Source organism: Ranitomeya imitator, chromosome 1 (genome assembly GCF_032444005.1).
Source record: "Ranitomeya imitator isolate aRanImi1 chromosome 1, aRanImi1.pri, whole genome shotgun sequence".
Classification (NCBI taxonomy): domain Eukaryota; kingdom Metazoa; phylum Chordata; class Amphibia; order Anura; family Dendrobatidae; genus Ranitomeya; species Ranitomeya imitator.
Window position 1 is genome coordinate 301382545 of NC_091282.1, and position 27989 is coordinate 301410533.

A 27989-nucleotide genomic window follows, 5' to 3' on the forward strand; every position below is an offset into this window, starting at 1 on the left:
TTTCAGATTTCAAAATCATTTTTCATGCTGGTGTTATAAAGTATTCTTATTTACTGAGATAATGACTTTTGGGTTTTCATTGGCTGTAAGCCATAATCATCAACATTAACACTCTGAAATAGATCACTGTTTGTAATAACTCACATATTATATAGAGTTTCACTTTTTTGAAGAGCTGAAATAAATTAACCTTTTGATGATATTCTAATTTTGTGAGAAGCACCTGTACTCTCTAGGACAGAGAAGTGTGTGTGAGACCCTGAGTCTCTAATTGTGCTGATCAAACCTCATATGTCCATATACCATTGAGACATTGATACATTATAAAAAGAGTCAGAAGAAGTCACACACAGAAGCGGGCAAGAACGCTTTATTGGCCCTTTACAGTTCAGGTTGAAGTGGGCCCCTTTACCTCCTGAACCCCTGTTAAACTGCATAGGTTACACTAGTGGTATGTCCACCCTTGGTGAGAGGCATACTGAGACACTGCTGAGGGTAGTTTTTCCTTTTTTTGTTTTAAAGCCAGCAGAAGCATGGCCTATTGGCTTCACATTAAACTCTACAAGTCCCTGCATTAAGGTTCTAGTAGATCTAGTATTTGGCCACCCCTATGTGTATATAAGATCCATCACTATATTTTTATGCATGCATTTGGAAATAAAACCAAATAATACAATGAGTTATAAAAGTCTAAAATTTAATGGACGGAGACAGTACAATAAAACTCATACATGCATTTGGTGAAGAAGACAATTGGAAAAAGAAATGTCCCTTCAAAGTTGACATCTGCAAAGAAGCATGTATGTTTCATATACAGTGTGCACCTGTTAATTAAATAGCTATAAGTACTGCTGGCAGATAGATGTCTGAATTGCGTTTAACAAATTAATTTTATCCAGTTGTTGGCTGACAGAAATTGAAATACATAAACTTTCAATAAATACAATAGACAATGGGCCTTTTGGATGGATATCAGGAGTCATCCACAACTAATTATTGCAGCTATTATTCTGCCCATTCTTTATTGAACCTCAAAAAAACTGTTTTCCACCTCACATCTTTGAAGGGTACTATGTGTCCGGGGAATGCGGTTAGACATAATAGGATGTCTGACTCTAATTTCAGTGGCCATTTGGAAGTGGCTTTCCATATCAAGTTCCACCATGCCAAGTAATGACTAAAGAGGAGCAAAGTAGTGCAAATAAATTCTTCCCACAATCTTGATGTACACCTCATGATGCTTTGTTCTGGTCATCTCCAGAAAGAGATTAGCAAATCTTCTGTAACATCCTTCAAAGAGAAACCTCCTTTTTCATATACCCAAACGTTGTAGTTGAAGGATCATTGACTTCTCTTAAGGATTGTCACTGAGCGAGCAGTTAATAAAAAGGCACAGGTTGTTTTTTAAAAGCGAAGTTTACACATTACCACTGATCCCATTTGCGTATTCTATGATCACAACATGGCTATCACCCATGTAGTGCCGTTATGTAGCAGCATTGCAGGGATGCTTAGATTTAATGCTAAATTTTGTACACAATTTTTATACGGAAGACAGGATTGAATTTGTATCCTTAGGCAGACATTATTAGTCAACGTGATTTGGTCCCTGAGTCGTAGTGTCTCGAAATGTATTTAAAGTTGAAATCTTTTGTAGAAAAGGAAATTGTAGTCTCCAAAAAGCAGCTCATTAGTCCACCAATATGAGTTTAGGTCAGTAGCCTGCAGGATATCCTCCCTTTCTGGTGTCTGAAGCTGCAGCCCATTTTCCTTTGGTCCGTACAATGGCCTGGACCACAGAACCAGATCTTCCTGAATAAACTACATTGTGATGACGTTTCAGGAGCTCACCTACTATTCTCTGGTGGAAAAAAGACAGATAAGATATGTTTAACATACAAGACATTAAAGTCTATTTACACACCAAAAATCCCCAAACTCCTTAGGAGATGTGCACATCATATTTTTTCCAGGAGGGTGAAGCTGACGCGACTTTCAAATCAAAATTGAATCAGGAAACGCTATTTGTTTTTCCACAAGCATCTTTGTGAGTATTTTACAGGCATTTCCTGAAGCAATTTATAATATTACCTATTGCCATTTTTTAAGCTTTTTGTTAGGGCATCTTTACAGAGGTTTTTTTTTTTTTTTAGAATATTTGGGGTGATTTTGAGGCATTTTTGGGGGGCCTTTTTTAAGTGAATTAAGCAATGGGTAAAACTCAAGCATTTATATTAGGCAAAAATGCTCACAAAATGTACCAAAAGCCACCCATGCAACTTTTTTGCTTTTACATTCCAAGTGGACAATGCCTGGAGAATGGTTAAGTCATTTCTTTTAGCCACTTTGCGTTTTTTGGAAACCAGAAGTGGGTGAAAGATGCTCAGAAGCCTTAACATATGCACAACTGTTTTTTTACATAGCAAAGAACAGGAAGTTTCTTTTGAAAAATTTCCGACTGCTTTTTCCGGACATTTCATCGCAGACTCACACCAACAAAGCCTCAAAGAAAACACATTGTGTAAACATATGCTTAGAGTGAACTAAATAAACTCTTAAAATATATCTTGGGCTGCCATACTATAATTTGCACCAATACACTAGATGAATACATTCATATACCAATACCTAGTGGCAACAAAGTTTAAGAAACAACATGAAGAGATATATTATATACCGGTATATATATTTTTTTACTTTTATGGTATTGGTACAATCTTCACCATTCATCACCCTCCAGAAAACTTTTGCTATACCTACTGTAATTCTGGGCAGTATCTTTCCACTAAAATCAGTAGTTTGTAATGTTGTCAGTTTGACTAACAACCAACTGTATAATGCACAGTGCTACAGTATGGTATAACAGGATACCACACCATCTCTTAACTAGTGGCAAGGCCTGCCATTAGCTCTAATATATACACACTTGACACTAATTTATAATTAATGATTCATGCCTACCCAATAGAAAAAAAGTCCCAAAAGACAACACTGACCTTTTCTATCGTTTCCTCTACAGTAGTGTCATTAGGAAATAGCTGATTGTGCACCCGCGCTAGCTCCACTGAATTCTGCACATCATAACCAAGCCATAGTGAGTTTATAATGACCTGAAAAATAAGACAACATTTTACCAGTTACTTGTTAATGATGTTAGATAATGATTAGTGATGAGTGAATATTCTCGTTACTCGAGATTTCCCGAGCACGCTCGGGTGTCCTCCGAGTATTTGTAAGTACTCGGAGATTCAGTTTTCCTCACCTCAGCTGAATGATTTACATCTGTTAGCCAGCTTGATTACATATGGGGATTCCCTAGCAACCAGACAACCCCCACATGTACTTATGCTGGCTAACAGATGTAAATCATTCAGATGAGGCGATGAAAACAAAATCTCCGAGCACTAAAAAATACTCGGAGGACACCCGAGCGTGCTTTGGAAATCTCGAGTAATGAGTATATTCACTCATCACTAATAATGATCTAATGATCTTACCAATTATATAATCTCACATGTAATGTGCAATTTTCATTCATACTGAGTATTTTGTAAAAAAAAAAAAAAACTTGGTAAATGTAAATTCTACCAGTTTCAAATTCTATCTTTGACAGCCACAAGGACAGTTTGAGCAGCTCTGTAACTAAGTACCCCATTAAACATTATTCCATATACAGCATAGATGCCTGAAAGTATGATTAGACCTGGATCATTGGATCATCAAAGGCACAACTTTGGTGACAATATTTTGGGTAAATGACTTCCAAAAAATATTAATGCCTAAAGGTGTCCATGAACCTTAGATAGCTGTTGGATGAACGACAAGCGGATTCTGATTACACGAATTTCATGTCCAATTTGAATTTTATTTTTTTCTCTTTGTTCTAGTCTCTTTCCTTTTCTCACTTTCTTACCAGTGCTGTTGCGGTGGTGATTTTAGTTCCTCCAGAAGCTCCAACCACCATGTGTACCTTATTGTCCTTATCCAACAGAACTGTTGGACACATTGACGACTGGGGTCGTTTACCTGCAAGAGTTTTAGAAGTCAAGATCTCCAATGTTTTATCTAATCCATATTCTTTAATAAAAATTTTTTAAAGTACCAAGATACCTGGTCTGATAAAATTTGCTGGAGATGGTGGAATACCAAACCCATTAATTATCAATGGTGAGCTAAAATCATCCATCTCATCATTGAAGATGATCCCAGTTACATTGGAGCGAACTTTAGATCCAAAGCTGGAACAAGGAAAATGTTTCAAACAAAATATTAGCATGCATAAGGTATATATCTTCTCTCTAAAAAATTATAGTTTTTGTAATAACGGATTTGAGTTTATATTCAAAATAAAGCACAGTGGTTCATGGATTAGCATTGTTAACTTTCAGTACTGGAGTCCTAGGTTTGGGTCCCATGCATCTACATGGAGTTTGTCTGTTCACCCCATGTTTGCGTAGGCTAGCTTGATTACTACAACTACCTACAGGTCCTTCTCAAAAAATTAGCATATAGTGTTAAATTTCATTATTTACCATAATGTAATGATTACAATTAAACTTTCATATATTATAGATTCATTATCCACCAACTGAAATTTGTCAGGTCTTTTATTGTTTTAATACTGATGATTTTGGCATACAACTCCTGATAACCCAAAAAACCTGTCTCAATAAATTAGCATATCAAGAAAAGGTTCTCTAAACGACCTATTACCCTAATCTTCTGAATCAACTAATTAACTCTAAACACATGCAAAAGATACCTGAGGCTTTTATAAACTCCCTGCCTGGTTCATTACTCAAAACCCCCATCATGGGTAAGACTAGCGACCTGACAGATGTCAAGAAGGCCATCATTGACACCCTCAAGCAAGAGGGTAAGACCCAGAAAGAAATTTCTCAACAAATAGGCTGTTCCCAGAGTGCTGTATCAAGGCACCTCAATGGTAAGTCTGTTGGAAGGAAACAATGTGGCAGAAAACGCTGTACAACGAGAAGAGGAGACCGGACCCTGAGGAAGATTGTGGAGAAGGACCGATTCCAGACCTTGGGGAACCTGAGGAAGCAGTGGACTGAGTCTGGTGTGGAAACATCCAGAGCCACCGTGCACAGGCGTGTGCAGGAAATGGGCTACAGGTGCCGCATTCCCCAGGTAAAGCCACTTTTGAACCATAAACAGCGGCAGAGGCGCCTGACCTGGGCTACAGAGAAGCAGCACTGGACTGTTGCTAAGTGGTCCCAAGTACTTTTTTCTGATGAAAGCAAATTTTGCATGTCATTCGGAAATCAATGTGCCAGAGTCTGGAGGAAGACTGGGGAGAAGGAAATGCCAAAATGCCTGAAGTCCAGTGTCAAGTACCCACAGTCAGTGATGGTGTGGGGTGCCATGTCAGCTGCTGGTGTTGGTCCACTGTGTTTCATCAAGGGCAGGGTCAATGCAGCTAGCTATCAGGAGATTTTGGAGCACTTCATGCTTCCATCGGCTGAAATGCTTTATGGAGATGAAGATTTCATTTTTCAGCACGACCTGGCACCTGCTCACAGTGCCAAAACCACTGGTAAATGGTTTACTGACCATGGTATTACTGTGCTCAATTGGCCTGCCAACTCTCCTGACCTGAACCCCATAGAGAATCTGTGGGATATTGTGAAGAGAAAGTTGAGAGACGCAAGACCCAACACTCTGGATGAGCTTAAGGCCGCTATTGAAGCATCCTGGGCCTCCATAACATCTCAGCAGTGTCACAGGCTGATTGCCTCCATGCCACGCCGCATTGAAGCAGTCATTTCTGCCAAAGGATTCCCGACCAAGTATTGAGTGCATAACTGAACATTATTATTTGATGGTTTTTTTGTTTGTTATTAAAAAACACTTTTATTTGATTGGATGGGTGAAATATGCTAATTTATTGAGACAGGTTTTTTGGGTTATCAGGAGTTGTATGCCAAAATCATCAGTATTAAAACAATAAAAGACCTGACAAATTTCAGTTGGTGGATAATGAATCTATAATATATGAAAGTTTAATTGTAATCATTACATTATGGTAAATAATGAAATTTAACACTATATGCTAATTTTTTGAGAAGGACCTGTAAATAAGATGGCTTTAAAACAAAGGTATAATTTGAAATGGTTAATTTCAAAAGTGAAATTTATAACTGGGTCCCTGACTTATCATGTCTTTTTATGAATTCCTTGGGCTCCCTTTAGAAGTCAGTATCCCGGGTTTAAAAGCTACCTCTATACCTCCTGTAACTACACATTGGCTTTAAAACTAAAACTCTAGATAAGCAGTAAAAAGAAAGTGAACAGTTTAGGTTTCCAACTAGTGTTAGCATGTAGTCTGACGATAACAGGAATTCTTTTGGGTTTTTACAGAGTGATTAGAAGAAAACAAAAGGATATGATAGGGTAAGAAATATACAGTTAACTCATCTCTCATACGCCCAGTTTTCACTTACTATTGATTGATAGTGCTGGTGGCAGCCACAGCGCTCCCATCCTCCGCTACGACTGATAGGTGTGCTGTGCCATGGTTTTCGGGGGTGTAGAATTCTGGCTCATAGTATTCTGCTGGGTGAGTGGTATCATTTGAGATTTTATTTCTTAGATACTCAGCAAAATTATCCGAAGTCATGTTCTTCATTATCTAAAAGAAGAAAAACATCTGTTCATAACAACTAAGACATGAAAAAGAAGTCAGATACCTGGCACAATTTTTATAATGGACTATCAAGATTTTACTATTAACTGTATTGCTGTTCTGATTCTGAGATTAAGGTCTACAATATACACCAAAGCCAGTTGAAAAACAGAGCTGAATATTGAATAGAGCGGTGGTTATTGACTAGAGCGGTGGTGCACATGTTCGTCTTCCACTCCATTCATTGTTCTAAGGGAGTGCCGGAAATAAGTGAGTGCTGTACTCTGCTCTCCCTAAGGCTACATTCTGTATGAAATGTCCGTGTTCTGCCCAAATTTTTATAAAACAGCACAAGGACCCATAAAATTTCATGGATCTATTCCCACAATAATGAAAATCATGGATCATGGAGAGAATCAGAGCATTTCTAATTCTGGTCCGATTTATGCAAAAGAGAACATGCTCAATAGGTCTTTGCGCAGTCCAATAGACAACCGAAACTGCACAGATTTGTAAATTTAGCCTCTCACTTTTCTTCTACATAAAGGAGATACCTCTTTGAGTAGATAAAAGGGATAATAAGATAGACACAATAAAGGAAACTGTTACTAATTTCTGCATCTATCACGGAATTCAGATTCCTGGTTTTCCCTACATATTCCAGTGTTATTTAGAATAGTGAATATTGGATATTGTGTTAGGCTACGTAAAAACGCACCAAAACGCACGCAAAAACGCTGCGTTTTGCGACGCATGCGTCCTTTTTTGCCGAAATTTGGACGCAAGAAAAATGCAACTTGTTGCGTTTTCTGCGCCCGACGCTTGCGGCAAAAAAACGCATGCGTCGCACAACGCAGCTCAACGCATGTCCATGCGTCCCCCATGTTAAATATAGGGGCGCATGACGCATGCGTCGCCGCTGCGTCGCCTGACGCAAACACGCAAAACGCTAATGTGAACGTAGCCTTAAAGAGAAAAAAAGAAAATATGTATATAAGATTCCTAATTAAGTTAACCACTGTGTGGTTTAAAAGTCCCCATGCACAAACATATCAACATACGCCTAGATCTGTCCGGGACACACAATATTATGAAATAAAAGTTATCTTTGTTATCTTCTTCCCAGTATAGAATGTGTACATGTATGGCCTACGTAAGGACGTGGGTGTAGGTGGGTGACGGCTGTGTGATACAGCCAGTACCTGCCTTTAGCAGAAGTGACTGAAGCTAGCTCTGATCGATGCCGCTTAGCCATGTAGATATTTCTGTCAATCACTGAGACTGTTAACTTCATTGTATACTGCAATACCAATGGTTTCCTTGATCCAAAAATAAAAAAAATGTATAAACATACTTGGTATCTCCGCATTCATAAAAGTCTGATCTATCAAAATACAAAATTATTTAACCCATAAGGTAAACGTTGTGAAGAAAAAAAAATCAGAATTGCCATTTTTCCGATTACCGCACCTTCTCCAGAAAAGGCACTAAATAGTGATCAAAATATCATATGCACCAAAATGGTACCAATAAAAAAATACAGCTAGGCATGCAAAAAAGAAGCAATCAAACAGGGCAATAAAACCATTGCAACTAAATAAACATAAAAAACAACAGAGGTGTGAACCAAGCAGGGTAATCATCATACAACAGAGTAATAAATAGACATCAAATATTTGTCAGATAAAATGCTTGAATAGCTGAATTGAAGGGTGACTAAGTGACTAGACGAATACCCCAGAAATTCCTGTATGGAAAAGTTATATTAAAATAAAAGTGAGTGCACAGTGATACAACGAAGCTTGATCTGATGCTACGAGTGTATTCTGAGGTTCTTGTACATGTAAGTAGTTCCCCCATTTTGTAATAATACATATTCACTGAGGGAGGTGTGCACTTTGAATTCCTATTTAATAGTATAATAATTTTATTTTCTGTTTTTTTTCTAGGTGTGATTGACACTGATGTATTCGTCTATAGTTCATGGACTTATTTTTTTTTTAATTTATGTAACGGTGCGTAGATACAGTATGGACCTCACAGACTAGGTTATGCCACGGTCTATGTAAATGCTGTAATGAGACTTTATACACGAGCTCTTATTCTGTGTGAACTTCCATACATAAAAGCTGTTTTTACCTCTGTTACATTCACAAACTTGGGATCTCCTAGCAAAGTTCTTTTAGCAAAGGCAAAACGGAAAGCTTCTACTATGCGGTGGTAGGTCAGTCCAAGGGACTCAGGTTTTATGCTCTGGGGTGAAAAGTGAAAACCTGAGAGAATAAAAACATTATAATATACATATAACATAAAAATAAATGCACTTAACTATCACAACTGTTAGGCCAGGATCACACACACCGAGATACGGCCGAGTCTCGCAGGTTAAAACCAAGCTCTGGCACCGGCACTCCGGAGCGGAGCGTGCGGCTCCATGTATTGCTATGCGACCACACGCTCCGCTCCGGAGTGCCGGTGCCAGAGCTTGGTTTTAACCTGCGATCCCGGCCTTAAACCCCGCTGTGTGTGATCCCGGCCTTAAACCCCGTTAGCCTAGGCCCACGTCTGCCCCAGAGGCTCTGTAGCAGATTCCATCAGAAATAGAAGAACAAAAATGCAATTCTAATAAAATGGAAATTTGACTCACGGTACTCCATTATTGTCAATGGGGTTTATATTAAAATTTGACAAAACAGCGATCTTCATAGTACATAGTTTGAATATAATGTTCAGAAACAGAATAGTTGACGTTTCTCTGCAGATCAGTAAACCAGCCGCCAGTGAGTCTCTCACCTTTTAGAATATTAAGGATAAGTCCAAGGACAGGCCCGCTCAGAGGAGCAGTAGGGCTGATCAAAGTGTAGTCTCCAAGTTGAAAACGAAGTGGTTCCTCAGTGATGTCAACTTTATAATTTCTGAGATCTTCCTCTGTAATAATTCCACCTGCAGCACAATGAGGGGATATCTTTATAAGTCCAGGTATCTATGTCTACCAGGGCCAAAATGGAATAGTTTATGTATTTCCTTACCTGCTTGTTGGATGTCTCTCACAATTTGCTTGGCAAGTGTGCCAGTATAGAAGGATTCAGGATCATCAGCCAGGGTCTGCAGAGTTTCTGCTAATTTAGGCAGCTTCACAATGTCGCCTTTCTGCAAGATAATACCTTGAGCATTGCAGAATACTTCACTGGAAGAGCATGGGAAAGAATTAGAGGTACAGCCCATTATTTGTCAGTAGTTTGAAAACACTGGAGTGTAAGAAGGAGGTGTGAGATTCAGAAGTATTTAGGAGAGTGAGATTTAGGTGCATTTTGAATATTCTGGAAATTACGGTCGTTGCTCATCTATATTTTGGCTTGTAAATTTGAAATCTGTTAAACAACGGCAGATTATTCTATATGAATTCTTGTCTACATGTTTGTCTATATACAGGAATATTTACATGTGTGATTTTTGTAACTGGGACAGAATAGCTGCTTAAAGGGGTTGTTCATGCATGGTAATTGATGAAATATGCCCCAGGATAAGTCATCAGTTTCAGACTGATGGGGGTCTAACACCCGGCTCTCTCACCGATCAGCTGTTATCAGCTCCGATGACAGCCGGATGTTAATATTGAATAAATAAGAGCTTATGATTGTGCCCCAAAATGGCATTTCTTACCAAAGGGACTTGTCTTGCTCAATATGGGTTTTGGATGAACTAAGACCCTGGGACAGACCCAAGCCAACAGGAAATCCCTCACGGGCTAACTTAATGCTTGGTTCAAACAGACGTTTCCATGGTAACTTGCCATGCCGCTGGTGTGCTGCCTTGTATCCCCGAATCTCCCCTGGCACTGCTATGGACAAGCCTCCTGTAGAAGAAGTTGTTGTTAGCAGAAGGTATAAGACATAGAAGTAAAAAGAAAAACAAACACAAAGGCGCTATTTATTCATTGCTTTTACCACACTTTCAGGCGAAAAAAAGTCACACATTTTAGCAAAAGACTCATTTAAGCAAACATATTGGGTTTATTAAGAGGAAGGACCTCTGGTGCCCTAACAAATTTACTAAAACAAAACCCTTCAAGATGGGGCCAATTTTTGTTTTTGTGCTTTCATTTTTTCCTCACCTTGTCCCCAGAGTCATGACTGTTTTTCATATATGTCTCTGTGGACAGAAAAGGGCTTGTTTTTTTGCTGGACAAGTTGTAGTTTTAAATGACACCATTCATTTTACCTGGAAAACTTGAAAAAAAATCCAAGTGGGGAGAAATTATGAAAAAATATACAATTCTGACAGTTTTTTTTAGGAATTCTCTAGGTCAGTACGATTATAGCGATCACAAACACGTCCAATTTTTTTATTTTAGTGGAGAAAAAAAATAATTTGGGGGTTGTGTTGCCATTTTCCAAGATCCGCAATGTTTGTGTGATGGCTTATTTTTGTAGGGAGAAACAACGTTTTTGTTGATACAATTTTGGGATAGATGTGATGTTTTGATTGTTTGTTACAGCATTTTTGGAGGAATTGCAGCAACCATAAAAATGAATTTTGGCATTCTTGAATTTTTCACTTTACAATGTTTACCAATTGGGTTAGTTAGCTTTATATCTTGATAGATATGACTTTTCTGAATACGGCGATACTAAAAATGTGTATTTTAAATTTTTTATTTTTAATGGGGGAAAAAGGGGTGATTTGATTGGTTACTTTAAAAAAAAAATTTTTTTTTTACTTTCCACTGTACTTGTTAGTCTCCTTAGGGGACTTGAAGCTGCTATTGTCTGATTGCTTGTGCTATATACAGCTATGCCACAGTTATCCTTTGAAGCCCGACTGCAGTATAGGTAGTGACAATAGGTTAAGATATAGTTAATGTTTGGGACTAGCCCATAGTGGGAAAGAGGCTCACTGGCAAGTGTGATGCAGTGACCCCTGTGACAGCTAGGGGGCGCTGTGAGTGCTCTTTGGGATGTGCATGGAGGCATATCTATTGTGATAATCGTGGTGAAACAGTGACTGGCTGTGTTGTGAATGGCCGATATGTGTCGCAGAGGGAGTCTGTGTAATAAGTCTGATGCAATGTTGTTGTTCTGGGACCTGTAGTCCCTCAAGTGTGTATATATATTGGGGTAGCTGTAAGGGAGACTTACTAGGCTAGTTGTGTGAGATGGGTGGGACAAACTAGCCACACATCCACACTCCCATCCAGGGGAGTGGTTAAGGGTATATAATGTGACCAGGGTGTGGGTCACATGTTCCTGTATGGTTCCAGTGGAAGGTCCTGGAGAGCTTGTGTGTTGGGAGGTCCTGGGAGTAAAACCGGATCCCTGAATAGCACACTGAACCATCTGTGTTGGATCTCCTGGGAGTAGGAGTCCTGAATAGCACATGGTGGGGCTTTGGACCTGGTGGCCTGGGGTGTTGGACAGTGGTCCTGAATAGCACCTGTACAGGTCACATGTGCAGTTCATGTGGGGAGGAGGCTTCCTGAAGAGCACATGCTGGAGTGTTGGGAGGTTCTGGCAGTAGGACCGGATCCCTGAATAGCACACAGTGACTGTGGTTCTGGATGGTCTATGTTGGGGGAAGCTACCGTCCTTCGGTGGGTCTGGACTGACTAAGATATGCCGCCAGGCAAGATGGTGATCCCTGTGAGGCAGCTTTCCCGGAGGAGTGGACTGACGAGGAGTCAGCAGGTGGAGCAGGAGCTCCCATAAGGTACCATGGCATGGACTGTTGGTGTTTGTGATGTTCCATGAACTGTGTGGTCTCCCATGGTGACTGAACGGATTTGAGTACAATCATGTGCTCGACACCACTACTGGTGTGTCAGAGTGACAGAAATAGAAGCACGAGAGTGCATGCAGTGCCGCACTGGCGAACGCCACTAACCACCCAGGCTTGGGTCAGGAAAGCGCTGTGAAAGCGCACGGCGCCGCACTGACGGTCACAGCAATAAGACGCTGTATTGTGTGTTTACGTGCTGATGGCTAAGTCGGGCGCTAGATAGCAATCCTTCATTCGCGACCAATCAACAATACTAGGAATGGGAATAATTAGGAGCTTTCATCCATCGACATACATCCATCAACACACACACATTATCAAGTCTATACTAGCGCATGGCCCTGCGGTCATGCGCAGCTTATATAGTTGCAGCACGTTCAGGACCTTCCAATAAAGGACCAATGGGAAGCTGCTACCGAAGTTTTGCACTTTCATGACCTTCCTGGAGGACCAATGGGATGTGCTGCAGTACCTGAGCATGTGACCCCCGATCTCCAACGGGAGATCTCGCCCTGGGCATGCTCAGAAAGAGAAAAGCAGGACTTAGTCCCAAAAGCATCCGCTCGCCGCTGCCCAACACTGACTTCAATGGCAGAAGCAGGAAAAGCAGCAGTAACTCTTTGTACAGAGTGGGACTGAGCAAGACGCTGGGACTGGCGTCTCCGCTGAGCAGACTCCACTGCGGCTGGAGAAGAATGGGAGACCGCAGTGGAGATGGCTCGAGATTCCCCCTGTGCAGAAGCGGGAACTCGACACCTAACACCTGGTGTGTTTGTGCAAGGAGGCACAACACTGGGAAAAGTTTTGCAAACAAGGGTGATCCTTCCCCTGGTGTGCTGCCAGTCACAGCAGTCCCAGAGGTGAGAGGCAGCACTAAAGACAACCCCAGTTATGATACAGGAGATGAAAGGCAGCTGAACATGGCGAGGCAGACCACCAGGTAATGAACAGCAGAAGCAGGGAGTTCACCAGCAAACAGGCAGAAGGTCAAAAGCCAGCAGCACAAAACACTCAGGCACAGGGGAACACATTTCCCGGACTTAAATAATCAGGACAGACAGGAAGCTTCATGACACAGCGAGATCCAAGACTCCATCTTGGATCAAGGTGAGCAGGCACAAGTAAAGTCGGAATCCTTACACAAGGGCATGTTGGAAGACACAGAAGGATCAGAGCAGGCCAGGTAAAAGGGAGAATGGTGCCTCACCTGTGGCTACCTACCTGTGCTTCGCTGCAATGTCAACTCATCGGCGACCCAGCGATTATGTCAAGAAAGGCGTATTAAATTATACCAGAGCAATTGTGAATTATACGTATAATAACTGGTGCTATGGTTTTGTTAAAAAACCCATGCCTTCAATCCTGTATGTTTTTATAATGTAAGGATATTGAGCAAGAGCTAATCCAGGAACATATAACAGTGTTCAGATAAGCAATTTGGCAAACCCTCCTCCTCTTTACAGTAATTCCTGAACAGCTTTTAAAATAATCAGTACTTCCCTTCATATTAATTCATTGTATACTGCATTAAAAAAAATTGTTTTCTTATTTCCAATTTGCAGTAAAAGGTTCCTCAACACTTTTAGATTGTGGTGAATCTGTTGGATGAATGCTGGTGAACCTTTGCAAAAATATTTAGAATTGAGAGTCCTCAGTGGTTGATACCTTTACGGTGTTCATTTTAGGACATCTGTTGTGAATTCTGTGGCCAAGCTCCCTCCTGTGGTCGAGAGTGGTACTTCGGCTGGTTCTGTCTATGAGCTTCCTTTGGTGGATGAGAGTGGTACTGCGGCTTCTGAGTTTCCTTCCTCAGGTGATGAGGTTAAGTCGTTAGGTGCTGCTCTATTTAACTCCACCTGGTGCTTTGATCCTGGCCTCCAGTCAATGTTCTAGTATTGGTCTTGCTTCCTCCTGGATCGTTCCTGTGGCCTGTCTATCCTGCATAAGCTAAGTTTTGCTTGTGTTATTTTTTGCTTGCTATTTTTTCTGTCCAGCTTGCTTTATTGGTTTTTCTTGCTTGCTGGAAGCTCTGAGACGCAGAGGGAGCACCTCCGTACCGTTAGTCGGTGCGGAGGGTCTTTTTGCCCCTCTGCGTGGTTGTTTGTAGGTTTTTGTGTTGACCGCAAAGCTATCTTTCCTATCCTCGGTCTATTCAGTAAGTCGGGCCTCACTTTGCTAAATCTATTTCATCTCTGTGTTTGTATTTTCATCTTACTCACAGTCATTATATGTGGGGGGCTGCCTTTTCCTTTGGGGAATTTCTCTGAGGCAAGGTAGGCTGATTTTTCTATCTTCAGGGCTGGTTAGTTTCTCAGGCTGTGCCGAGTTGCATAGGGAGCGTTAGGCGCAATCCACGGCTACCTCTAGTGTGGTGTGTTAGGATTAGGGATTGCGGTCAGCAGAGTTTCCACGTCTCAGAGCTCGTCCTTTGTTTTTGGTAATTGTCAGGTCACTTTGTGTGCTCTGAACTTCAATGTCCATTGTGGTTCTTAATTACCTGTTCATAACAGTACTGGAGGCCAGGATCAAAGCACCAGGTGGAGTTAAATAGAGCAGCACCTAACGACTTAACCTCATCACCTGAGGAAGGAAACTCAGAAGCCGCAGTACCACTCTCATCCACCAAAGGAAGCTCATAGACAGAACCAGCCGAAGTACTACTCTCGACATCAGGAGGGAGCTTGGCCACAGAATTCACAACAGTAGCTGAAAGGCAAGAACACAGACGTCAGAATGGGCTGTGTTTCTACTGTGGTGATTCCACTCATGCTATCTCCGATTGTCCTAAGCGCACTAAGCGATTCGCTAGGTCTGCCACCATTGGTATGGTACAGTCGAAATTTCTTTTGTCCGTTACTTTGATCTGCTCTTTGTCTTCCTATTCTGTCATGGCATTTGTGGATTCAGGCGCTGCCCTGAATTTGATGGACTTGGAGTTTGCTAGGCGCTGTGGGTTTGTCTTGGAGCCCTTGCAGTGTCCTATTCCATTGAGAGGAATTGATGCTACGCCTTTGGCCAAGAATAAGCCTCAGTATTGGACCCAGCTGACCATGTGCATGGCTCCTGTGCACCAGGAGGATATTCGCTTTCTGGTGTTGCATAATCTGCATGATGTGGTCATGTTGGGGTTGCCATGGCTACAAGTCCATAACCCAGTATTAGATTGGAAATCAATGTCTGTGTCCAGCTGGGGTTGTCAGGGGGTACATGGTGATGTTCCATCTCTGTCTATCTCATCATCCACCCCTTCTGAGGTCCCAGAGTTCTTGTCTGATTACCGGGATGTATTCGATGAGCCCAAGTCCAATGCCCTACCTCCGCATAGGGATTGTGATTGTGCTATCGATTTGATTCCTGGTAGTAAGTTTCCTAAGGGTCGACTGTTTAATTTATCTGTACCTGAGCACGCCGCTATGCGGAGTTACGTGAAGGAGTCTTTGGAGAAGGGTCATATTCGCCCGTCATCGTCGCCATTGGGAGCAGGGTTCTTTTTTGTGGCCAAGAAGGATGGTTCGCTGAGACCTTGTATTGATTACCGCCTTCTAAATAAAATTACGGTCAAATTTCAGTACCTCTTGCCGCTGCTGTCTGATTTGTTTGCTCGGATTAAGGGGGCTAGTTGGTTCACCAAGATAGATCTTCGTGGTGCGTATAATCTTGTGCGTATTAAACGGAGCGATGAATGGAAAACTGCTTTTAATACGCCCGAAGGCCATTTTGAGTACCTGGTTATGCCATTCGGACTTTCTAATGCTCCATCAGTGTTTCAGTCCTTTATGCATGACATCTTCCGAGAGTACCTGGATAAATTCCGGATTGTATACTTGGATGATATTTTGGTCTTCTCGGATGATTGGGAGTCTCATGTGAAGCAGGTCAGAATGGTGTTCCAGGTCCTGCGTGCTAATTCTTTGTTTGTGAAGGGGTCAAAGTGTCTCTTTGGTGTTCAGAAGATTTCATTTTTGGGGTTCATTTTTTCCCCTTCTACTATCGAGATGGACCCTGTTAAAGTTCAGGCCATTTATGATTGGACTCAGCCAACATCTCTGAAGAGTCTGCAGAAGTTCCTGGGCTTTGCTAATTTTTATCTTCGCTTCATCGCTAATTTTTCTAGCATTGCTAAACCGTTGACTGATTTAACCAAGAAGGGTGCTGATGTGGTCAATTGGTCTTCTGCTGCTGTGGAAGCTTTTCAGGAGTTGAAGCGTCGTTTTTCTTCTGCCCCTGTGTTGTGCCAACCAGATGTTTCGCTTCCGTTCCAGGTCGAGGTTGATGCTTCCGAAATTGGAGCAGGGGCTGTTTTGTCGCAGAGAAGTTCTGATTGCTCGGTGATGAAATCATGCGCCTTCTTTTCCAGGAAATTTGCGCCTGCTGAGCGAAATTATGATGTTGGCAATCGAGAGTTGCTGGCCATGAAGTGGGCATTCGAGGAGTGGCGTCATTGGCTTGAAGGAGCTAAGCATCGTGTGGTGGTCTTGACTGATCACAAAAACTTGACTTATCTCGAGTCTGCCAAACGGTTGAATCCTAGACAGGCTCGTTGGTCGCTGTTTTTCTCCCGTTTTGACTTTGTGGTTTCGTACCTTCCGGGCTCTAAAAATGTGAAGGCGGATGCCCTGTCTAGGAGTTTTGTGCCCGATTCTCCGGGTTTGTCTGAGCCGGCGGGTATTCTCAAAGAGGGGGTAATTTTGTCTGCCATCTCCCCTGATTTGCGGCGGGTGCTGCAAAAATTTCAGGCTAATAGACCTGACCGTTGCCCAGCAGAGAAACTGTTTGTCCCTGATAGGTGGACAAATAAAGTTATCTCTGAGGTTCATTGTTCGGTGTTGGCTGGTCATCCTGGAATCTTTGGTACTAGAGATTTGGTGGCTAGATCCTTTTGGTGGCCGTCTCTGTTGCGGGATGTGCGTTCTTTTGTGCAGTCCTGTGGGATTTGTGCTCGGGCTAAGCCCTGCTGTTCTCGTGCCAGTGGGTTGCTTTTGCCCTTGCCGGTCCCGAAGAGGCCTTGGACACATATCTCTATGGATTTTATTTCGGATCTCCCCGTCTCTCAAAGAATGTCGGTCATTTGGGTGGTTTGTGATCTATTCTCTAAGATGGTCCATTTGGTGCCCTTGTCTAAATTGCCTTCCTCCTCTGATTTGGTGCCGTTGTTTTTCCAGCATGTGGTTCGTTTACATGGCATTCCAGAGAACATAGTTTCTGACAGAGGTTCCCAGTTTGTTTCGAGGTTTTGGCGAGCCTTTTGTGCTAGGATGGGCATTGATTTGTCTTTTTCCTCGGCTTTCCATCCTCAGACAAATGGCCAGACCGAACTGTTAGCCGGAGTATTACCACAGCAGCGCGTGTTACTTCATATAAGCAGCAGAATCCAACGTAAGGCAAACTGTGTTTAATATATGCAGCTTGAACTGGAACAAAATAAGAAAGCTTTGACAGTAACTACCGATATAATCTAGTCCATGTAACACATGTCTCTCTGTGAAGGAAACAGCAGCAGAATGATGCAATCAGTGAGAGTCCTCTGACCTTTTTGTACAAACTTTAACAATCACAGCATAGCTGACAAATGAACACTCATAGACATTCAATGCAGACTACAACAGGAATGGAGTTGTTGCATTTAAACTTATTCCAACACCCCCACTCAACAACTGCTTATCCTGTTAGTCCCATTGCAGTTCTGAATTCTTCAAACTTGGCTCTTGACAATGGCTTTGTCAAAACATCTGCTAACATCTTGTCAGATTCACAGTAAACAAACTTTAGAACTTCACGCTCTACTAAGTCACGCAAGTGATGATGTTTAACATCAATGTGCTTTGTTCTTGCACTTATCCTTTCACTGCTGGCGAGCTTGATACATCCTTGGTTGTCCTCATAGATAACAGTTGGTTCAGCTAGTGGTTTGCCGAATTCTTCCAAAAGTTGCTTCAACCAAATTAACTCTTGACTTGCATGAGCAGCTGATGTATATTCTGCTTCTGTAGAAGACAATGCAACTGACACTTGTTTTCTACTGGACCATGAGATTGAAGTGTGTCCTAACTTGAACAAGTAACCACTTGTTGATCTTCGATCACTTGAGTCTCCAGCCCAATCTGCATCTACATATCCTCTGAGAATTAGATCTCCTGATGCAGAAATCTTTAGACTTAACTCTTGGGTTGCCTTAAGATACTGAAGAAGTCTCTTAATTGCATTCCAATCTCTTTGGCGTGGCTTGCTTACACGTCGGCAGAGAATTCCCACTGTGGCTGAGATATCTGGACGGGTTGTGGTTGCTATGTATAGAAGTGCCCCCACTGCTTGTCTGTAACTGTCATTTGTGGGTAGCAGATCTTCTTCTCCTTCCAATTTTAGGTAAGATGGATCCATTGGAGTTGATATGCCTTTGGCTTCTGACATTCCAAACTGGTTTAGAACTGTGGAGATTTTAGAATTTTGATTAAGAAGAAAACTTCCATCTTCCTCTCTCTGGATTTGGATTCCCAAATAGTATGTCACATCTCCAAGGTCCTTGGTCTCGAAATGCTTGTTCAGAATTTGACCTAGTTTTGAAATTTCTCTCTCTTCTTGATGCGCTATTATTACATCATCCACATATAGAATAACATACATCCAATCTTGTGATACACCTTTTGTATACAAACATGGATCCGCTTGAGACCTTTTAAATCCTTCGTCGATTAACACTTTGTTCATCTTAGTGTTCCATGCTCTTGCTGATTGCTTAAGGCCGTAGAGAGATTTTTGCATTCTGCAAACAAGGTTCTCTTTACCCCTTTTAACATAGCCTTCTGGTTGAGTCATGTACAGCTCTTCTTCAATGTCTCCATGTAGAAAGGCTGTTTTGATGTCAAAATGTCTTACTTTCATCTGCTGAACAGCAGCTATGGATAATAAAGTTCTGAATGTAGTTTGCTTGGCAACTGGAGCAAAAGTAGCATCATAATCTTCACCATATTTTTGTGAATATCCTTTTGCGACCAATCTTGCTTTAAAACGGTGAACATTACCTTCGGAGTCATATTTGTTCTTAAAGACCCACTTACATCCAATTGCTTTCTTGCCTTGAGGTAGCTCTGTGAGCTCCCATGTTTTGAGCTTATGAAGGGATTCCATTTCTTCATCAGCAGCTTTTATCCATTTTTGCTTCTTATGAATAGGCAGTTTTTGCATTTCCTGCCATGACTGTGGCTCTTCTTCTGGAATTGATCTGACCATATAAGAAAGGCGTTTAGCTGGAATTCCTTTATTTGATCTTTCTGATCTTCTGATCTCCTGAGGTTGGCTTGGTTCTTCTGTTTCTTTTTCAGTACTTTCAGAGCATATCCAGACTTCAGTATTTTCTTTGAGATTCTCTTCAATGTCTGGAATCACTGACTGAAATTCTTGTTCCTTAGGTTGAATTATTTGCGTAACCTCATGAAATTTGAGCGATACTGAGTTTTCATCAATCACTACATCTCTGCTGATTGTTACTGTGTTGGTCTGTGGGTGCAGGATTCTGTATCCTTTCTGAGTTTCACTGTACCCCACAAGAACTCCTTCCTTTGCATGAGATTCCCACTTAGAACGTTTTTCTTTGGGAACATGCACAAAAGTTTTGCTTCCGAATATCCTGAGATGCTTCAGGTTGGGCTTCTCACAGTTCCATAGCTCATATGGAGTTTTACTTGTAGCTTTACTTGGCAGTCGATTTTGAAGATAGGTAGCAGTCATGATGGCTTCTCCCCAATATGTTGTAGGTAGGTTTCCATCAAATAGCATACTTCTTCCACTTTCACAAAGAGTTCGGTTCTTTCTCTCTGCTGTGCCATTCTGCTCTGGGTTGTATGGAACGGTTGTCTGGAACACGATTCCATTCTTTTTCAGGATGGTTTGCACTTTACCACTTGTATATTCAGTTCCATTATCTGCTCGCAGTACCTTTGGTATTCTTCCAAATTTGTTAAGAACTGCAGCAAGATATTCTTCAAGTTTCTGTGGAACTTCATCTTTACTTTGAAGTAGGTAAGTAACAGTATATCTGGAATAATCATCAATGAATGTGAGAAAATATCTCTTCTTGCTGGGAGTAAGAACACTCATTGGACCACACACATCTGTATGTATCAAATCCAGTATCTGTGCAGATTTAGTAGTGCTTACTTTAGGAAACGATTTTCTGGACATTTTCCCTTTTAGGCAACTTGTGCACTTCATTGTTTGATTACACTGGTTGATTGCAATACCATTTGCAAGTTGAGCTAGTTTCTTTACTGCTTCTGGATCTCTGTGGCCTAGGCGTCTGTGCCACACATGAATACAGTCCTTATGAAAATCTTGTCTAGCACTGTAAACAGTTTCATTGCATTTCAGCTGATAAAGTTCATCTTTGATTTTTCCTTCGGCAAGGGTATGACCCTTCTTTGAAATGATGCATCTGTCATCCTTAAATGTAACTATATTTCCCTGTTGTGCAAGCTTCTTTACAGATAAAAGGTTACTTTCAAGTTTGGGAACATACAGCACGTCTTTAACTGGGATTTTTCTGACTTGTGCTGAGGATTGAACTTGACAATGGAGATAACCATCTCCTATTCCTTCTGATGTCATATAGTGACCATTAGCTAAAATTACCTTTTCAGACTTGCTTTCATCTAGATTAATGAAGAAATCTTTATCACGTGTCATGTGAGCAGTCGCTCCAGAGTCAATACACCAAACATGGTTTGCATATGGGCTTGTGCTGACCCCAAATGCAGTCGCAATACATGCATCTTCCTTCTTTACAGCTGTTTTAACCTTTTGATGACTGTCCTGCTTTTTAAACTGATTCATTCTTGCTTTCCACACTCTGCAGTCTGCTTTAAGGTGACCAGGCTTTTTACAGACAAAACATTCACGAGTTTCCTTTAAATGACTCTGAGCTTTAGAAAAGTACTGTGTCTTTAATGCTGCTTCTGCTTTGCATATATTATTGCTAATAGTCTCTGACTTTCTCTTGTATTCATCTGCAAGTTTCCCTTTCACATATTCTAGTGTGAGTTCATCATCTGGTCTGGCATCTAATGCAGTCACAAGCGTGTCATAACTTTCTGGAAGACCACTTAATAGTAATGCAGCAACATGAAAATCTTTAATTTCTTCACCAATACCCCTTAGGCGCTCCACAATCTCTAGGGTGTTTCTGATATAGTCCTGCATATGCTGGCCATCACTTAATTTAGACTGATACAGCTTTCTCATAAGATATAGCTTATTGCTGAGATTTGACCTTTCATGCACTTTCTGTAATTCTTCCCACATTTTCTTTGCAGTATCACATTTGCATACATGTACAATCTGGTTATCATCTATGCTGAGGGAAATAGTGCTTTGTGCTTTCTGATCAGTCTCTAGCCAATCACCCGGTACTGGGTCAGGCACAGGCTGTTCAATACATTTCCATGTACCCTCTCTTATAAGTAACATCTTTACCTTGAATTTCCAGGAGCTGTAATTGTGATTTGTGAGACTTGGCACTGTGTACTTCACTGCATTCCTTTCTGTAGACATTCTTGTCTCTTGTACCTTTTTTTTTTTTTTGTTTGTTACTGGCCCTTTAAGCTGCGCTGTCCGGTGCTCTGTACACTGCGGTACCTTTGCGTTCCGGTGTCCTTGTATTCCGGGGGTTCCTCTGTGCTGTCTGCGCTTGGCTCGCTGCTTATTCCGGTGACTGGGCTTTTTACCATTTACTTTCCGGTGGCTGGGCCCATAACCTGTTAGCCGGAGTATTACCACAGCAGCGCGTGTTACTTCATATAAGCAGCAGAATCCAACGTAAGGCAAACTGTGTTTAATATATGCAGCTTGAACTGGAACAAAATAAGAAAGCTTTGACAGTAACTACCGATATAATCTAGTCCATGTAACACATGTCTCTCTGTGAAGGAAACAGCAGCAGAATGATGCAATCAGTGAGAGTCCTCTGACCTTTTTGTACAAACTTTAACAATCACAGCATAGCTGACAAATGAACACTCATAGACATTCAATGCAGACTACAACAGGAATGGAGTTGTTGCATTTAAACTTATTCCAACACGAACGAACCAATCAGACCTTGGAAACATATCTGAGATGTTTTGTTTCTGCTGATCAGGATGATTGGGTGTCCTTTTTGCCTTTGGCTGAGTTCGCCCTTAATAATCGGGCCAGCTCGGCTACTTTGGTTTCGCCATTTTTCTGCAATTCTGGGTTCCACCCTCGTTTCTCTTCAGGGCAGGTTGAGTCTTCGGACTGTCCTGGTGTGGATACTGTGGTGGATAGGTTGCAGCAGATTGTAGTGGACAATCTGACCTTGTCCCAGGAGAAGGCTCAACGTTTCGCTAACCGCAGGCGCTGTGTGGGTCCCCGACTTTGTGTTGGGGATTTGGTTTGGTTGTCATCTCGTTATATTCCTATGAAGGTTTCCTCTCCTAAATTTAAGCCTCGTTTCATTGGTCCATATAGGATTTCTGAGGTCCTTAATCCTGTGTCTTTTCGTTTGACTCTTCCAGCTTCTTTTTCCATCCATAACGTGTTCCATAGGTCATTGTTACGGAGATACTTGGCACCTGTGGTTCCATCTATTGATCCTCCTGCTCTGGTTTTGGTTGAAGGGGAATTGGAGTATATAGTGGAGAAGATTTTGGATTCTCGTGTTTCGAGACGGAAACTCCAGTATCTGGTTAAGTGGAAAGGTTATGGTCAGGAAGATAATTCCTGGGTCTTTTCCTCTGATGTCCATGCTGCCGATCTGGTTCGTGCCTTTCATGTGGCTCATCCTGGTCGGCCTGGGGGCTCTGGTGAGGGTTCGGTGACCTCTCCTCAAGGGGGGGGTACTGTTGTGAATTCTGTGGCCAAGCTCCCTCCTGTGGTCGAGAGTGGTACTTCGGCTGGTTCTGTCTATGAGCTTCCTTTGGTGGATGAGAGTGGTACTGCTGCTTCTGAGATTCCTTCCTCAGGTGATGAGGTTAAGTCGTTAGGTGCTGCTCTATTTAACTCCACCTGGTGCTTTGATCCTGGCCTCCAGTCAATGTTCTAGTATTGGTCTTGCTTCCTCCTGGATCGTTCCTGTGGCCTGTCTATCCTGCATAAGCTAAGTTTTGCTTGTGTTATTTTTTGCTTGCTATTTTTTCTGTCCAGCTTGCTTTATTGGTTTTTCTTGCTTGCTGGAAGCTCTGAGACGCAGAGGGAGCACCTCCGTACCGTTAGTCGGTGCGGAGGGTCTTTTTGCCCCTCTGCGTGGTTGTTTGTAGGTTTTTGTGTTGACCGCAAAGCTATCTTTCCTAGCCTCGGTCTATTCAGTTAGTCGGGCCTCACTTTGCTAAATCTATTTCATCTCTGTGTTTGTATTTTCATCTTACTCACAGTCATTATATGTGGGGGGCTGCCTTTTCCTTTGGGGAATTTCTCTGAGGCAAGGTAGGCTTATTTTTCTATCTTCAGGGCTAGTTAGTTTCTCAGGCTGTGCCGAGTTGCATAGGGAGCGTTAGGCGCAATCCACGGCTACCTCTAGTGTGGTGTGTTAGGATTAGGGATTGCGGTCAGCAGAGTTTCCACGTCTCAGAGCTCGTCCTTTGTTTTTGGTAATTTTCAGGTCACTTTGTGTGCTCTGAACTTCAATGTCCATTGTGGTTCTGAATTACCTGTTCATAACAGACATGGTCACAAATCAAAGTCAAACATCAGAAATACTCTGTCTGATACCTCATTCTGATACCTGAGTCTGATACCTGAGTCTGATACCTGACTCTGATACCTGACTCTGATACCTGACTCTGATACCTGACTCTGATACCTGACTCTGATACCTGACTCTGATACCTGACTCTGATACCTGACTCTGATACCTGACTCTGATACCTGACTCTGATTGATACTTGACTCTGATACCTGACTCTGATACCTGACTCTGATACCTGACTCTGATACTTGACTCTGATACTTGACTCTGATACCTGAGTCTGATACTTGACTCTGATACCTGACTCTGATACCTGACTCTGATACCTGACTCTGATTGATACTCGACTCTGATACCTGACTCTGATACCTGACTCTGATACCTGACTCTGATACCCGACTCTGATACCTGACTCTGATACCTGACTCTGATTGATACTTGACTCTGATACCTGACTCTGATACCTGACTCTGATACCTGACTCTGATACCTGACTCTGATACCTGACTCTGATTGATACTTGACTCTGATACCTGACTCTGATATCTGACTCTGATACCTGACTGATACTTGACTCTGATACTTGACTCAGATACCTGACTCAGATACTTGACTCAGATACTTGACTCAGATACTTGAGTCTGATACATGAAATTAGTAAAATTAGTACCTGGGATCACTTGAGCTTGTGGTGCAATGGTAAGGCCGACGGCTGTAGTGTCTAGACGCAGGATCCGTTTTTTTTCAGCCGAATCGGTTTTATTTTTCTGCCAGATCCGTTTTTTTTACGCCAGATCCGATTTTTTTTTTCCGTCGGATCTGTTTTCTTACGCCGGATTCGGGTGTCTTTACGCCGGATCCGTTTTTTTTTTCGCCGGATCCGTTTTTTTACGCCGGATCTGTTTTTTTTGCCTGATCAGTTTATTTTTCAGCCGGATCCGTTTTTCTTCCGCCAAATCCGTTTTCTTCGCCGGATCCGTTTTTTTTACGTGGAATCCATTGTTTTTCGCCGGATCCGTTTTTTTATGCCGGATCTGTTTTTTTATGCCATATCCATTTTTTACGCCAGATCCGTTTTTTTTTTATGCCGGATCCGTTTTTTTTACACCAAAAAAACCCGGATCTGGCGAAAAAAAAACGGATCCGGTGTAAAGAAAACGGATCCAGCGTTAAAAAAACGGATCCGGCGTAAAAAAATGGACATGGCGTTAAAAAAAAACAGATCCGGCAGAAAAAAACGGATTCGGCGAAAAAAAATGGCCATGGCGTTAAAAAAAAACAGATCCGGCAGAAAAAAACGGATTCGGCGTAAAAAAACGGATCCCGCGGAAGAAAAACGGATTTGGCGTAAAAAAAATGGATCCGGCGAAAAAAACGGATCCAGCAGAAAAAAACGGATCTGGCGTAAAAAAAAACGGATCCGGCAAAAAAAAAAACGGATCTGGCGAAAAAAACGGATCCGGTGTAAAAAAAACGGATCCGGTGTAAAAAATCGGATCCAGTGTAAAAAAAAAGGATCCGGCGTAAAAAACGGATCAGGCAGAAAAAAACGGAGCCGGCAGACAAAAACGGATCTGGCAGAAAAAACGGATCCTGAGAAAAAAAACGGATCCTGCAGAAAAAAAACGGATCTGGCGGAAAAAAAACGGATCCGGGGAACAAAAACGGATCCAGCAGAAAAATAAAACCGATCCGGCGGGAAAAAAAAGGATCGGCGGGAAAAAAAAGGATCGGTGGAAAAAAAACGGATCCTGCGTCTAGAGGCTACAGCCGTCGGCATTACCATTGAACCACAAGCTCAAGTGATCCCAGGTACTAATTTTAGCTAATTTTACTAATTTTACTAATTTCATGTATCAGAATCAAGTATCAGACTCAGGTATCAGAGTCAAGTATCAGAGTCAAGTATCAGAGTCAAGTATCAGAGTCAAGTATCAGAGTCAAGTATCAGAGTCAAGTATCAGAGTCAGGTATCAGAGTCAAGTATCAGAGTCAAATATCAGAGACAGGTATCAGAGTCAGGTATCAGAGTCAGGTATCAGAGTCAAGTATCAGAGTCAGGTATCAGAGTCAGGTATCAGAGTCAGGTATCAGAGTCAGGTATCAGAGTCAGGTATCAAAGTCAAGTATCAGAGTCAAGTATCAGAGTCAGGTATCAAAGTCAAGTATCAGAGTCAAGTATCAGAGTCAGGTATCAGAGTCAGGTATCAAAGTCAAGTATCAGAGCCAAGTATCAGAGTCAGGTATCAAAGTCAAGTATCAGAGTCAAGTATCAGAGTCAGGTATCAAAGCCAAGTATCATAGTCAAGTATCAGAATGAGGTATCAGACAGAGTATTTCTCATGTTTGACTTTGATTTGTGACCATGTCCTAAAATGAACACCATACTTTTGAGACTACACAGGTCTCTTCATCAGGCAAATAGTGGACGACAAGTATTTCAGACCCCTTTACATTTTTCACTCTGTTTCATTGCAGCCATGTGGTAAAATCAAAAAAGTTCATTTTTTTCTCATTAATGTACACTCATCACCCCATCTTGACTGAAAAAAAAACAGAAATGTAGTAATTTGTGCTAATTATTTTGTGTCCTTCCCCGCATTCCTCCTGCACCAGTCTGTCCCAGGAACTTTGTCCACGTACCTACTATGGTTTAATAAAGGACTTCGTTTACACAGCTCATGGGTGAGTGCTGCATCTTTTCTGCTTTTGCATTTGCTAGACGGAATCTTTTCCTTCATGCTGTGCACCTTTGCCCGGAGCTCACACATCGCTGCTCTTAAAGTGCCGGCCATCCAGCGCCAAAGGCTAGAAAAAAACTGCATGACCTTGGTGCCATTCATTTTTATCTCTTGTGTGGAAATTATGTTGTAACCTTGGCCAGATCTGTGCCTTGCCACAATTCTGTCTCTGAGCCCCTTGACCAGTTCTTTGATCTCATGATTCTCATTTGGTCTGACATGCACTGTGAGCTGTGAGGTCTTATATAGACAGGTGTGTGCCTTTCCAAATCAAGTCCTAGTGTCAGAGCAAAGGGTCTGAATACTTATGACCATGTGATATTTTAGATTTTCTTTTTTAATAAATATGCAAAAATTTCTACATTTCTGTTTTTTTCCAGTCAAGATGGGGTGCAGAGTGTACATTAATGTGAAAAAAATGAACTATTTTGACTTTACCAAATGGCTGCAATCAAACAAAGAGTGGAAAATTTAAAGGTGTCTGAATACTTTCCGTGCCCACTATAGCCTAATACAAAATCTGAAGAGTCATATATTTTTATACACAACACAGCACAGAAATAATGCAACAGATAAGACAGGTGACATGAAGCAGAACTATCATTATGGGAGAGGAATAATCAGTTGTGGCCATAAATATAGGAACAGTTCATAGATAAGGAGTGTGAAAGTTTTATTGTCCTCTGATTCAGAAGTGGTTTTAGTTCCAAAGGCGAACCTTTGCTTCAGTTGAGATTTACCACACTGACGTCGTGTGGAATACTGAGTGGAATGGAGAGTTTGGAGCTTGTATTATCATGTCTACCTATATAACCTGTATGTGTAAAGAGTGTAATTAGTTTATTTGAGCTCAGAATGAATTTGAGGCTAAAGAAAAGAAAAAGCCTCTATAATAGCGGTGGACTGTGCTGTCACGTTCCTGCCCCTGAATTCCCCAATCGCATTGTATAATAGTGTGAGCAATATTTTGCATCTTTCATGTACAGTATGTACATTGGTATGGGAGTATATAGTATCATAGGATGTGATAAAGTAAGGTATATCTTGATAACGTATGGTGTATTACGTAATATAGAGGTAACACATAAGGGTAACGTGTGTATTGTTAATAGACTGCAATATGTTAGTGTAC

The 27989-nt window shown here is 41.6% G+C and overlaps 1 protein-coding gene across 1 annotated transcript in view; it reads right to left on the minus strand.

Annotated features, from left to right (window-relative positions):
• Window positions 1–680: 680 nt before the first annotated feature.
• The window catches only part of GGT1 (gamma-glutamyltransferase 1), a 221787-nt gene continuing 194478 nt past the window's right edge, over window positions 681–27989 (minus strand). Inside the window, exons 5-13 of the mRNA XM_069757413.1 lie at window positions 10310–10502; window positions 9676–9833; window positions 9440–9589; window positions 8786–8919; window positions 6465–6652; window positions 4111–4238; window positions 3914–4026; window positions 2997–3110; window positions 681–1861 (exon numbers count right to left, since the gene is read on the minus strand). Coding sequence (XP_069613514.1) covers window positions 1715–1861; window positions 2997–3110; window positions 3914–4026; window positions 4111–4238; window positions 6465–6652; window positions 8786–8919; window positions 9440–9589; window positions 9676–9833; window positions 10310–10502 — 1325 coding nt within the window. The 3' untranslated portion in view covers window positions 681–1714. The remainder of the gene's footprint in view (window positions 1862–2996; window positions 3111–3913; window positions 4027–4110; window positions 4239–6464; window positions 6653–8785; window positions 8920–9439; window positions 9590–9675; window positions 9834–10309; window positions 10503–27989) is intronic.